At 35.3% G+C, this 15426-nt stretch overlaps 1 protein-coding gene across 1 annotated transcript in view; it reads right to left on the reverse strand.

Moving 5' to 3' along the window:
• MYO16 (myosin XVI) overlaps positions 1 to 15426 on the reverse strand; it is a 365576-nt gene that overhangs the window by 73840 nt on the left and 276310 nt on the right. Inside the window, exons 24-27 of the mRNA XM_066176778.1 lie at positions 13769 to 13844; positions 10902 to 11077; positions 7923 to 8003; positions 7466 to 7671 (exon numbers count right to left, since the gene is read on the reverse strand). Coding sequence (XP_066032875.1) covers positions 7466 to 7671; positions 7923 to 8003; positions 10902 to 11077; positions 13769 to 13844 — 539 coding nt within the window. The remainder of the gene's footprint in view (positions 1 to 7465; positions 7672 to 7922; positions 8004 to 10901; positions 11078 to 13768; positions 13845 to 15426) is intronic.

The raw sequence follows: 15426 nt of genomic DNA on the forward strand, positions 1-15426 counted from the left end.
AGTACTTAAAGGTGGCCTACAGGAAAGCCAGAGAGGGACTTTTGACAAGGGCAGGGAATGAGAGCACAAGGGAGAATGGCTTTAAACTGAAAGAAGAGGGGTTTAAATTAGATATTAGGATGAAATTCTTTGCTGTGGGGTTGGAAAGGCACTGGAATAGGTTGCTCAGAGAAGCTGTGGATGCCTTATACCTGGAAGTGTCCAAGGCCAGGATGGATGCGGCTCTGAGCAACCTTGTATAGTGGAAGGTGCCACGGTGTTGTAATTCTCTAGGGGAATGGTTTCTCCCTTCTGACCCCCGGAGTTCCTTATCACATAGAGTGACCCTTCCTTCCTTCTCTGACCCCATTGGCTATGGTTCAACTATCTTTTCCCTGGGCGGGGGGCTATATAATGCCTTGCCCTTCCTTGTTCTTTCTCTTTCCCCCCTGGAATTTTGAAGAATAAACGCCTGGGACAAAGGTCCTGGGGAAAGGGCCTCTTCTGACATCTTTATCTCGTCCTTGGTAAAATTCCCTCCAATGCCTCCTAATAACTGAGCTAGCTAAAGCCCCCAGAGGAGGGCGGGGGGTATTTTAACACCATGGCAGGTCATTTGGAGCAACATGATCTTTAAGGTCCCTTCCAATCCAAACCCATTCTATGATTCTGTAAGTACCAAAATTGCCAAGGACACAGAAATTGTAAAAATCACGGTTTTAAACTTCAAGCATGATCCTCATTTCTAATGGGAAGTTAGTCATTATGAGGTTTATGAATTTGCATTTAAAGTGCCCTCAAAACTGATGACTTTAAGATGCTTTATTTATTCACCTTTGCTTGCGTTCTGAAAGAAGGATAAACAGAAATGATTACCCTCGATCAGAAATATCACTTCCAGCTCTAGGTCTGAAGCAACAAACTCCACAATTGCAAGACTGCCATTTGATATAAATTTTATCATTACATCTACTTTAATTAAATACTGCTTTTTAAACACCAGTCAGATTACTTCATGCTCTTCTTGCAAAGATTAAAGGTATCATGGCACACATCGATGTAGTGCTCTCTGAGATTACTGATACTGGATAGCAGACAATAAAGCTGAAAGGGCCAGTGTGATGATGACCCATCACTTTGCTATCTACTCTGCACATCATTCTTACTAATGCTCTGACTTGCTCATGAGACACTGAAATGTTCTGCTGGCTTTTTAAATTAAAAAATTATATATTAGAAACCATTATAACTTCCCCACTTTCAAGAGGGGAAAAAAGAGAGAGGGGAAAGAAAGAGAAAAAAGTGAATAACAAAATGCTTCTGGATGAAGGGAGTTTAGATATACAATAATGACTCGCACATATGATTTACAAACATAAAAAACATCTGTGCAATACATCATCAGCTAATAGCACGAATTTGGTGAAAATATTACAATAGCTATTAAAAAGGGTTTTATAGAAAAAGGACAGACATTACTTGACAAAGCAATGATATCAGCATTAACAGAATATTTCCTGAGAAAAAAGGTATCTCTTCAGAATGATCTCTAAGCAAAGTCAATTATTTGGAAGAGTTAATAATAATTTAGTGCTCTGAAGCACTAAGGTTTTGATGTAAAGACCACTATAAGAGCATTTCATTATCAGTGAATGCTGCCCTGCCTATAGGTACGTAATTTAGGATCTGCAGTTCAGTGTAGCTTGAAGAATAAATTAAGAACTTCATACTAAAATCAGAGGAAAACCTGTAATTAGAACAGTCTTCAAACATACCTTTTTCACCCTCTCTGCTATGATTACTATAAGAATCCATTATCATTGTGTTCCATATACTTCCTTCCTAATGTTTGCTATTAAAATGGATGTTTTGCCATCTTTTGAAGTTACTTTAAAACAAAAAATCATCAGACTGTTAACTGTTTATTTCCCTTTTTTTATTAAAGCTTACAGTTGATGATTTAGATATTTTTACGTTATTCATACAGGACAGTAAGGTGGAGGGAGAAGAAGGAGAAAAAGAGGGGAAAATAGGGAAGCAGGGGGAAGGGAAAGAGGACAGGGAGGAGGAGGATGAGAAGGAATAAGGTATGACATTGTACCTCCAAACCAGCATCTGACACTGTCTTAACAGGATAAATAACTACTTATAAAGCTTAATGGCTGCATTAGCCTAAGTAAAACTAAAAGATTAAATTGGTGCAATTTAAGCAATTTTAAAATATTATTAGAAATAGTAAATCATAACATTCTAGTGACTTTTCTTTCAACAATACTGTAAGGAATGTCTCTACACACAGCCTTCATGTTCTTCTTCAGACTATGAAATTTTCTCTGCTCTTCCTTGATCAGCAACAGAAGGCAGGATGGGACCTCCATGATGGAATTAAACCCAGAAAAGACCATCTAGAAACCTGAGAGACAGTATGAAATTCCAAGAAACACCCAAAAAGTGCAGAAATAAATGCAAGGAACGGCACACTAGAATTTGGGCTTTCTGAACAACATGATCTCTGGCAAAGAAATCCTGCCATTCTCATCTGCTAAGTGAAAGGCTCAAATTGCTTCTCAGTTCAAATAATCCACGGAGGCTATCCTGAGTTTCAACAGCTCTGAGTGTTTCCTGTAAACTGGCAGGGAAGGCTGACACAGATGCCTCATTTAAAGACCTGTGTAACTGGACCTTGCAGCATCCACTGCTAAGCAGTGTCCCAGACACAAGAAACACGGGACATGTGAACCTCAGTTTCTAACTTAGTAGTGCATAAATTCCTCCTTGGGCAAGCAAACTGAAATACAGACTAAGAAAAGAACTGGATATAGTTCAGCAACTTGGTGAAAAACATTAAAGTACAAAGAGAAAGAAAGAAGTATTGTAATTTCTATTTCAATTTGGAGAAGATGGAGCGTTTGTAGAGGATGATTGTACCAAAATAAAATTTTTCAGAGGGAGTGAAACAGAGCATTTTAGTGCCTCATTTTGACCTGAATATCCCTGAACAGCTATATTCTTGTACTTTGCTGAAGTTACCTCATGGGTCTTTGATCATGACAATTACTTTCAAAAATTTATATTCAAAATAGCTTTTACATGTCTTCTTTGAGCACCATGTGAGGTGAATGACACAGAAGTCAGACAGGATGCTTTTTATTAACTGATGCAAAGAGATTAGAGTCTAGATATTAAGCTTGTATAACAAGGCTCTGTGTGTGCCCCAGAGAGTTTCTGAGCCCTATTCTGCAATTAAACAGAGCAGACACTGGATACTTACTTTTCCTATTCTATGGCACCAACTACCAAAACCATAATAAATTACTGTTTATACTAATGGGCTTTTTGTATATCTTACTCTAAATTAGATATTTTTTAAATTAGAGTTTTTTAAAATTAGATATATTTTAAGTAAGATATCAAAACACTAAATACTGGAAAGAAACAGCCATCTGCAGAGCATCACTAATTCCATGGCTATTTTACTGTATTCTTTCTTCCAAGTAAAAAGATATTTGAGGATACTTTACCTATGCGTACAATTTGGGCTCCAAATTGGAAACTTCAAACCCTTTAGAATTTTGTTTGTGCCACTGCCTTGACTTAAAAAGCAAAGCTAGAATTTAAAAATATAGTCCACTGAGAACTGTTCTGAAGATATTAAGCAAAAAATATGTGTAAACTTTTCCAGGAGGGTAAAATGCATGTAATTCAAGGTTTTCTATTTTTAAGATAGGTAAAAACTGATCCCTGTCTCTCTGCTCACAGAGCTTTGGAAATTGAGCCAACACTGCAGGTAAATTCAGCAGAAACACAGTATATGGAGTTGGCAAATCACATATATGATTTCTCAATTATTTTATTTTTACAGGATTTAATACCATCTGACCTTATGAATTCTCATTTTATTATATATCCACTGAAAATAAGTGTCACAGCTTCCATTTAATATCGAGAATTTCCACAACATTTCTCCTCTGATCAGCAAAATTTGGTGATTGAGGGGTTCACTTCACAGCTGTCAACTTTTACTTTGATAAGACAGAAGCAGAACCAGTAAATGCAAAAGCTTAGCAACAGAAATAACGATTAAGCTTTATAGCCCAGGAAGATATGCTCTTGCAAAATATAACACTTCTTTAGCTACTCTCCCTAAAGCCTTTGCAGGAGTTCAAATGCAACTCATAAATAGGTTAAAGACAGGTCATATTAATCCCTAATTATATAGCAATAGAAATTTATTTAAATTCATCCAATTAAGAATGAACTGCTACTGTCTGATTGCTGATAGAATACAGGTCTTCCAATATTCCATCTCTTTGCCACAAAGTCCCCTAATTCAAACAGCCTGTCTTCCTATAGCCAGAAAAAAAAAAAAAGTGTTTTAATTTTTTAATTAGAACTATTTAAATTCTGACCACATTACCTATATGATTTGGAAGACCAAAAAGAAAATGCAAAAAAACTGCATGGATGGTGAGGGACGATAGTAATTCCCTATCTTTTGGGAATTCAGGTTGGGATTGGGGCCACAAATTCTCTTTAGAATACTAGAAATACCAGTTTGACAGCAAAGGAAATAAAAATTTGAAAGATGAAAAACTCCATCAGCTTCAGGTCTGTAAGCCTATATGGAAATATGACAAAATCATTTCTCATTCCAATCAGTGAATAGTAAGACAAGACCAGAGCTTGTCTGAACAGCCAACAAAACTAATACAGTTAACAAAAAACCACCAAAACTAATTATTTGGTTTCTAAAAATATCCTATCCAGTTACTAAGGCAATATAGAAATGTAGCACAAGTGAAAGATTTTTAGGAAACTTTTTGAAGAGGTAACTCATAATCTCTGAATTCAATATTTCTTTCTTACCTGCAGTCTATTGACTGAAAAAAAATACAGCTTTCAGAAGCGACAGTACTTTTGAAATGCAGTCTAATAATATATTTTCTGCTTAAAAATTTCATACTTTCCGCCAATAAAAAAACAAATAGCCACACTGTTCAACTATTATATGGAAAGAATTATCCAAACACACTGAATATAAATATGAAAGTAAACTTGTCATAGTGAGTAAAGTGAAAAATTCGCTCCTCTACAAAGGAAGAGATGCTTTGGCCTGTGCAGCATGGATAGCTACTATAAAAAGCCTCACAATGCTGAGGGTCTTTTTCAATACCTCTGGACCAAGAGCTCCGTGTTCATATTTGTACACAAATCTAAAAATTCAGTAATATTGAGAGACTGTATGCAGAATGATTATTGCTAACTTATGAGAAGGTTCAACATACAGTCACAGGGAATATGAAATGAGCTTATTTTTGGTGATGCCACACTAGCCCCATCACTGCTTAATTCATTTTATGTACAACAATAAAATTATTATGACCTGGTGCAAATACGTGAATATGTCAGGGGCTCAGCTGCAAAAAACCTGCAAAGATAATTAATTGTGGAGGAAAAGGGATAAAGATTATAGAGTAAAATAATCAGAACACTTTACCAGCATAAATGTTGCTGGCATCATATTTTTGGGTTTTTTTGCTATTCTTGTCTTAGTCTTGTTACTGCAAAAAAATATTTATTGTGAGACACCAGATGTCCTCTAAACTTTTATGTAAAAATTTATCTTTGGTAGGTACTTGAAGGTGTGGATGAAAAGACGGAATTTACATTTTTAACAAAACTTCTCAAAATTTAAAAAATAAGACTTGTCCCTAAGAGTGCCATTCTCTGGCACTGAAAATTATTTTTGTACACGTGGTTAATTTCCTTTATCCTCCAAAAGAGAGCAGCAACCTTGACATTGACCACCAGGACTGAACCTAGGTCTGTGGTAATCCCTAGCCTGTATCTGGGAATTGCAGTGAAAAAGGCTGGGTGGCAAGGAAGCAAATATCTGCCAGAAATCACAGTAAGGATCTAACAGCGGGAAAGGTTGTGGCACTGTGCTCATGTAAGTGTACCTCAAAGGTCCAGTTCAGTTGTATAGATATGGCTATATAGAGATTGCCCATACAACTTCAGAATGTGAAAGCTTTCCCAGATCTCCCACTATGTGCATCTTCTCCTCAACCAGCCTGCCCAGCTTGATTCATACTGGAGGACTGCTGTTGTTGAGACGGTTCACGGCATGGTCACAGAGTGGTCACAGAGTGACACGGTAAAATTTTCAGAAGGCTCTCTTTATTATGGAGGCATGCTGTCTTTTATACAGTTTGTGGAAACCTCATGGAAAACTTTAATTGGTTAATAGCTTTCTTGTTAATTATTCTATTGGTTAGTAAAAGGGCTTTACTTGTCCATCATATCTATCTATCTATTCTTGGATTTTTTACATATTTTCTTTACTGATTCTCATGGGACAAATCCCTTGCTATTACAGGTGTACTTGTTTTTCACTCTTAGATTGCTGTGTTAAAGGAACTTCTCATTCTCAAAATAGCTTCATATGGGAACTTGCAAATTGCTTGTTAGCTGCACTAGAAAGAAATGACAGGCTAGCTTTTTACGCTTTTCCTACAGAGGATGAATATTATGGTAGAGCGAAGACAGTTTATTTATGAAAGAGATGGAATTATAAACTCTTATACTTCTTACTGTGAATATTTACAGGGAGAAAAACTTTCTGCCCAAGCAGTAATTTAACATCCTCAACTTCTTCCAAGAAGACAACTGAAAGTTATGTGTAGGCAACTGATATTCCCATGCTGTTTTACAGAAGTAAAATATTACAAAGGTCAGATCATTACTGGTTGATATATATCAATCAAGGAGTAGAACACACAGAGAGAAGGAACTTGTCTTGGGTGCATGAGGCTGCTAAACAAATACTTTTTGGGCAAGACAGTCCTCTTTCTTTCCTGAATCTTTTGAGAATGTAAGTGACCCAGAACCCCAATATTGAACTGGGAAGGGGGAACAAGAGTTTGCCTTCAGACAGAAACAGACCTTTTTTTCTTTTCACATTAATTCAGTATGTCACTAATTTCTAACAACAAGAATAAAAATGGAGTTGGGGTCTGAGCATTAGTACCTCATGACCATGCATAAACAAATCCTAGCCTATGAAATACAAATAATGAAACTATGACACCTACACCTAGAAAGCTGAAAAATTAGACTACTTCTCCTTTTTAATTACCTGCAAACAATATGCAATGTTTTATATTTTTAAAATCATAAAAACAGCATAAATTGCAAAAAAAGAGATCTTTTATGATGTCATACTTTTAAAACTTAAGATCTTTATAAATATATTTCTACATTTCAATATAAATGTTATAAATTTTTAAATTTATATTTTTAAAGTTCATAATTAATTCAATTAAAAAGTAACAGGCCTAAACCCCTTGCAGGCAAACAAGATTTTCTCTGAAAAAAGTTTGAAAGACTCATAAGCAAAACAACATTGCAAGCACTACCAGAAAACGACAGAAGGCTTTGTACTGTAGGTAAGAAAAAAGGTTTTGTGTAACTTGAAAGAATTTACCTTGACAAGAAGTCTGTGAAAGAGAGACGTACTGGATACCCATGTCGTATAATTTTGACCATGTCTAGGACACCAATATACTGCAGTTGAGCAGACACATAAAAATTATCAAAAGTATCTGGCAACTTGGCGTTATTAGGTTTTATACAATGAACGGAATGTGGAGTGCAATTCTGCAGCTTGCCAATGATATCTGCAAGTGATTTCTGGGGAAGAAACAAACAATTATCAATCATTCTTGTGCAGCTAAGATTATTGTTCAATAATCCTAACTATTCTTAGTGCTATTCCTAATTTTTTTAACATCATTTTCTTGAAAGGGTTGACCAGGTCATGCAAGTGGCTTTCTAAAACACAAGATTTTTCTTTCTTCCATTGCAATCTGCAGAGGGCAATCCTGCCTTTAAACCATCTAGAGATTCTTTTGCAAATTTCTCTCCATAAGATGTTCACTGACCCTGAGCTGTATTGCCACAGTGCTTGGGCCCCCTCTTTCCAGTCTCTGAAGAAATGAGGATGTTCCTTTCTTCTTCAACAGCTGTGGAAGAGAAAAGCACACACACAAAAATTTTATCTCAAGGTGGGCAGTAAATCTTTACCTCTCTATTACCCTCTAATATACAGCTTTACATTGGAATATCTTGTACCTCTAATCTACAGAAAAAAACCCCATACATATATGTAATTCTGTAATCTCTGTTAAGAAGTTAAAAATCTCCTCCTAAAAAATCTCTAAAGACTTTTGCTGTATAAAATCTGAAACATACCAATTCTTCCCAAGTAAGTGAGGAGAAGACAATAGAGCCAAAATATGTGCCAGGAAAAGATTAGAGAAAAACAAGGGAGCAAGAGTCGATGAGAGCAAGGGTTGTGAGAGTATCAATGAAAATATATTTTATTCAAAAAGGGGACATGATCTTCATAAGTCACAGAGGCTTGAGCTGGCATCCCCAAATTCCTATGACTCCTATGTGCTCCAAACTTCTGGCCTGTTAACAGATCTTCTCATGTCTGTCTTAGGATAAATACATTTTTGCCTTGGATCCTACCTTGCTATCATTAGTTCAAAGAGATAGACTGTCCTTACTTGTGTCAGCATGCTCAACACCAAGAAAAGAGTAATTTCTGGAAAAGTAAACGGATGCATGGCCATACGTGGAGATATTTTATAATTATATAACGTAGCAATTAGCTAGGATTGCAGTGACAAGATCAAAGAGGAGGGGACTCACAACAAACTCCTATTTAACTTTAACTTTCTCTACTTCCCTTCCCTGGATACGGTAGAGTCTACATGACTGCCCATACATAGCACCATGTGTACCTTCCGTTTTATGTTTCCCACTGCCTACAGTATGATGCATGTTGTGACTCAAATTTAAGATATAAAAGGAATGCCAGTCTCTGGTTGATTAATGTCCCTTCTTCTTCTTCTCCCCCTCCTCTTTTTTTTTTTTTTTTTTTTTTTTTTTTGTCTTCTCTTTGTTGCCTTTAACCTCTGGATAAACTCCAATAAAAATACAATGGTTATGATTTTCCAACACTTAATAATTTTAATTTTAAGCTGACAAGAAAAAGCCCCTTGCATTGCATTTTCAATTACAGCAATAAAATAACAAACCCAACATTAATTCAGTCCATCACGGAAAATTTTCAAGGCTATATTGAAAAAGGGAAAGAATTATTTGGGACAGCATAGTTACACATTTGGGCTTGATCCACAATAGAATTTAAGCAATTACCAACTTCCAGCTCCTGCATTGAGCGCCTATTCCAAAAAAACAAGTGTTGCCTTTTGCCAGTGGAACAGATTAGATTCCTAAAGTTCTGCTGCAGTCCTGCATGGCAGCACAGTACCTTGCTCAAATTAGGCCAACTTAGTATCAACAAAGTGTTGTGTCCCACCTGCACAGCTCTTCTCGAAGCCTGTGTTTGAGAAGCAAAGCCATCCTTGTCTCTGTGGACAGGTGAAGGATGAAGTTCTTCCCACCTTCCAACTAATGCCTAAATCTTTACAGCATTCTCACCGAATCTGAAATTTCCGATTTCAGATATCAGGCTTCCCAAAGGAATTGAATGTCTTCTGCTTCTCAAGGGAGTAACTACAGGTTAAAAGCTATTCTGGACATGTCAAAACCAGCATAATTTCAGAGATCCCAACTGTGCAGTGTTTTGCCCTGGTTTGATTCGGCTTCTAACTCAGATATGCTTTTCATACTTCCTCCCATGTATGGGGACAGGGATCTTTTCATCCTTAGCTTCCTCTAGGAAGCTCTTACTACCGTGGAAAGGCACCTAAAGGCACGTTGCATTGCCTCAGCTGTTTGCTAAATACAGCCTTATACCAACATCATTCACTTCAATTTAAGTTTTTCCACTGAGATTACTGACAAGAACAATAGTCAGGAATTATGCTGTTATCAGCAAGGGGACCATAGGGAAACTCCCATTGCTATTCTATGGATGTACAAAGCCTTCCACAATGACACATGGGAGCAGGCTCCTTAATCCCATGACAGAATCAATTTTATGCAGCTGTAAACTGAAAATAGAGTTGTAAGATTCAAGAAGCCTCGTGAGGCAGCTGATGTATTGTGAGAAGTGTGTGCTTCTTTTCTAGAAGGATAAATTCCAAAGCTCTGTCATGGATTAACTCAGTAAATCACATTATTTCTCTTCAACAGAGATGTTCCATGTGACATGAACAATTAATTTTCTGATAATCTTCAAAGTTTCTCTGCTGCTCCCCTCTTTTTTTTGTTTTTGTTTGTGGTTTATTGGTATTTGTTTGGGTTTTTCTTTTAACTTTTTTGTCTGACTTAGTTAGCAGGAAAAGAGATAAGTTCAGAAATGAGGTGTGTTTGATTTGATTTCAAATTGACTGGGAAAATTTACATATGAGAGGCCATTTAAAATAACAATGTTGGCCAAAATTTACATTTTGATCTTCATACAAAACCACATAAAACTGTATTTAGCAAAGCAGAAATCTTCTCCTGTTGACAAAATAAAGACATTAAGATTTTATTTTTACACTTCTTATGTCTTAATTTACTCAACTATTCATCATAAAGTCTTTCAAGGAGACAAAACAGAGAAGTGTTCCTGTAGAGCCAAAAATTAGCAAGACTGAATTCACTGCTAATAAGCCCTGGAGCAGGCAATCATGGAATGACTCAGGCTTGAAGGACCTCATCATCCTGCTTGACCTTCTACTCAGAGAGTCCAAGAAAGAGATTCTTGAACCAAAATTATTAGTGTTCGCAAATTAGAACCTTTTTCTCACTTTTGCTGCTTTAGTGTTGATACTAAGAAGGAAATGATTTTTGTAGTAATGACTACAGAGAATGAAGCAAAGAACAAGATGATTTCAGAAATGACAAAATAACAGAAAAATTTCAAGGAGCCAAGAGTGGAAAGAATCCTAAATTCTTACCTTGCTGAGTTCAATATACTTCTTTGCTTCTCCACTTGCACAGGTTACAGATGTTTTTTTACTGAGCAAAGCTGCTTTAGACCCTTTGATTTTAAGGGAATGATATGGAGGAACAAGCGATCCAGTTTGTGTCAGTTTGGACTGGAACAACTGATTGATGACCACATTTTCACTAGCTGGAAATAAAAAGAAAAGAAAAGCATGAAGATAAAATATAAGTTAGAAAATTATATATATTGTATTTGTCAGTAAAAAGACACACAGTAGGAGAGAATTAAATAAGTAAACCTAAAACAAATGAACAAATCAAAAAATGAGCATTATCAAAGTTATCAAAGAACATTCAATGTCTGAAAACAGTTACACCATTTTTAACATATTTAGGTCCTATGCTGAACAAATAGAGGGCATAAACCAAAATCTTTTAGACACATCTGTCTAAACTTAATTACTTATGGAATCATCACCTCTGAATTTTGTTCCATTACAGATTCCAAATTTATCCATCTATTAAAGCAATGTAAGAGGTGAGTTCTGCACAATTTCCTAGCATGTAGTATTTAGAAACAATCAAGGCACTTGACAGAAATAAATTATAGACACTCATTGCACTAAAGAATTATATATACACAAAATATGAAAAGGGATTTTAAAAAAGGCAAGGTGAAGGAGGGAAGGGCAGAAAATTTGGTTTCTCCACATCAAGACCACACTTAAAAACACTTAGAGAAAAAAGACATTGCCATACATATATATTATTACTTGTACAAAATAAATATAATTCTAGGAGGTGCTTTTAAACAAAAAAACAAACAAACAAACAAAAGACCCAAAAATATCTGAATTTTATGACTGATAATATATTTTATCTTAATTTCAGTCTAATTATCCTTTATGAATTTATGGTCACAGGGTTTTTAAGATGACCATGATAATTACATGCTGCTTGCACTTACACAGCACCAGTAAGTGCTAAGAACTCGCTGTGTGATACATCCTTAACCATGCTGAATTCTTGTTACATTTTTTTTTAAGAACTAGCAAACTGGCATTATGATCACACCCATCATATGCATAAACAAACAAAAAATCCAGAAAGATGAACAGGATAAGCATCATAATAGTTAAGCATAGCAGGTAAAAATTCCTCAGTTTGCTCTTTAGTGACTGTTATAAGTTTTTCACTATATGCTTAAATGCAACAAATTTGTTTCCCTTTTTCTGTGGAGAATAATTACTATTCCTTTCTTAATAAGAACATTAAAATTATGAGGAAGACATGGAAGCAGATAATTGAAATGATTTCAACACAATCAGTGGGCATCAATACCCATATGTTTAAAATGTAGGATTAGGACAAGCATTGAAATTATATCTTTCAAATTAAAACAGATATATCCCATGTCAATAGTCTCTTCTGATGATTTTCCAGCAGGTATGTTCCACATTCCTGCAACTATATACAAATTACTTTAATGTTATTATGATTAAAAGTTTTGATTCAGGAAATGAAATTCAATGGAAATCAAAGGATGCATGCACTTAAGCTATACATCTACACAACTTAAGAAACTGACTTTAAAGGAAATATGTCACTGACAATCAAGGCTTAGGTTTTAAGCCGAAGTCACTTAAAAAAAGAAGGAACTCAGCCCTTAAATGTCTTACATGTTTGTTAATATGCTGCTCCCAGAATTTTTCCGTAACTTATAATTGTTATTATTATGACTCCTCAGTTGTATATATACTCACCGTCATCATACTTAACTTTTTATATCCAATCCAATCCTCCATTCTTGCGTTTTAACAATTGCATAGCTGATTACACAAAATAGCAAAGTGCAAAAAGGGATTTGTGAGAGAATGGAAGAATGCTTTCTCTCGTTGAACCTACTGGAAGTTGTCATGCCTTCTCTTTGGCAGATTATCATGTATATTCCAAGTAATGAGAACTGTAATATCTCTAAAACTACAATCAATAGGCTTACATGCAAGATAGTTTCTTTAATTTCTTTCTTCAGTCAGAATTTTAGACACTTTTTGTGTCTGAAATGCATCAATTTTTTTACTAGGGAGCTTGGTTAATTTTACAGTAAAATTGCTAAAATGCAATACATTTTAACAGTAGGTCTCTATTTCTAAGGAAAGAAATGTAAGTACATAATATATTAAGTGAAAAACACTACAGTGGTTGGAGAAAAGACAAATGACACCTCAGTGTTACTTAATACAGTGTTAATTTACACTGGCATTTCCCTGAGGAAAATGTTTTGTTTTTCCCTTCCAGAAAGGGGAAATGATACAGGTTTTCATTAATCCAATTATAGATCATTAATTATGATTAATTAATTACTGGTTGCATTATTATTATTAGGCATAATTTTACAATATGCTTGCTGAAAGGCATTTTATTTTGCATTTCTATGGGCATTTTTATCTATTCACTGAAAAACATAAGAACACCCACAAGTTACTGCTTTAGAAGGGTACTCAAGCAGTGGAGGACATCCCACTGTAGCCTCTACAATTTTGGGAGCCTAATTTCCTTCTCCTGTTTTCTGAGTTTTATTTTTGCTTTAGTTCCTACTCATTGTCTTCCGTAAGTCATTCTCACCCATCATATTACACCTTCTTGCTCTTTATGATAAAGATAATGATAAAGATGATTCATGTTCCTGAATCGAAAAGTTTTTTAAGTAGAGCAAATTTCAAACAATAATGTACGTAAATACTTCATAAAGATGAGGGTGACTTTTTTTACTGGAAATAAAATATATACAAATGTCTCTTTAAACGAAAATGAAAATTAAAATCAAGTCATAATATCTTGATTTCTAACAACAGTAACCACAAAAGCATTTACTTACTTTTCATTACAAATACGAGATTTTGTGAAAGGGAATCTTTATTTTTTTCTATTGCACCAGCAATTTCATATGTAACCTATAATAAAATATTGTGACATCATTAGTAATGACCAATGCATCTTTTAAAATCTTACAGAAGTAGAAATGAAGCTATGTTTTTTTCCACTCAACAGTTAAAGACTGCCACCAGGTAGTGTCTTTTGGCATTTTCTAAGTGCCTACAGTGCTGACCAGAAGAACCTGTTTTTGAACATTATGTGCCTCTGTAACTATTCAGAAATTTCACTGGGCTGATTTTAAAACATTTCCACAATGCAAGACTTTGAATCAAATATGTACTGTAAAGCAGGACACAGTGACCTAAACAACGCTTTCCTTGTAGGATGAGCAAGCCACTCCCAGTTCACCAGTCTCCTTGTCAATGGGAAACTGTCCCCACTAATCATGACAAAACAATCTGAGTCCAAACTCCCACTCAGGACAAGTTCCAACCATTGATATATCCTTTGGAGGTAAGTTCAGTCAATAGGTTATATGTAAATCCCATTTACGTTTCTAAAAATTACACCCATATTGGGTGGAATTTGGATTTTGGGTCACCTCAGTTGCCTGATGTCAGGATTTCAATAATAGACAGCTGATTGACCCTGCATCTGTCATCTGACTGCAGATTAATCCTAACACATGTAGTAGACACTCCAAAAATTGAGCAAAATCTGAGTTCTAACCAGAGGTGCCGAGGGTACATCCAAAATGAAGAAATACAACCAAATGTCTTTTAATACTGAGCCCATCCCTGAAGACACTGTATAGAAAAAGAGTACTAAGCCAAGAAAGCAGGGGGCTTTTTGGTTTTCCTTTTTTTAACCTTGTATGGGGATCGAAGAAAAACAACTAGTTAATTTACAGACTTTAGATATAAGCAGCTCTGGCTCGCACTGTAGTAGAATTCAAAGGGAATTTTTAAGTTAAAAAGGAAGAAAATTATAGATTTCAGCACTTGCATGGTTGGCAGATATTAATGGGAACTTAGAATACAGTTCAGTTTTATTTACCTTGGGACCATGTTTCTATCTAAAGCCTTTTTAAATTTTTTTGTATTGGATCTATATCCTAAACCCCTAAGGTGTTTGGGGAAATTTTATCCTTGTGCATTTAATAAAGCCATAAATATCTAATTAAGATTAGTAACACTAATCAGTGTATTAATTTTCCATTGGGTCATTCGACAATTATCCAATGCTATCTTGCTCACAAAAGAAATTATGTGACTTGGAATTGTATAATCTGTTAGACTGAGTAATTGTCAAATGATGTAATTACTATGGCATCTGACATGAACAATGTATAACAAGAGAATTATGGTTCTTTTCCATGGCAGATGCAATGTTATGTATTTTCTAATTGCATTTCCTAAGAACATACAACACTGTTAGCAAACTATTAGAATACTTTAAGTATACTAATAAATGCTTTTAGCGTACTCAACATAAATGTTGTGCCATATTGGTCCATAAAAGGTAATTAACAGAACTTATATGACAAATCCATAATGCCAGTTCCTAATTGAGTGTCTTGGGCTTCGACTAATTTCGAAGAAGAGATTTAGTATTGGTGGGAAGAGTAGGTAAGTATAGCAGTGGGAGATACCATATTAT

Source organism: Chamaea fasciata, unplaced genomic scaffold (assembly GCF_029207755.1).
Source record: "Chamaea fasciata isolate MVZ Bird 193981 ecotype frontalis unplaced genomic scaffold, bChaFas1.0.hap1 SCAF_2, whole genome shotgun sequence".
NCBI classification, from domain to species: domain Eukaryota; kingdom Metazoa; phylum Chordata; class Aves; order Passeriformes; family Sylviidae; genus Chamaea; species Chamaea fasciata.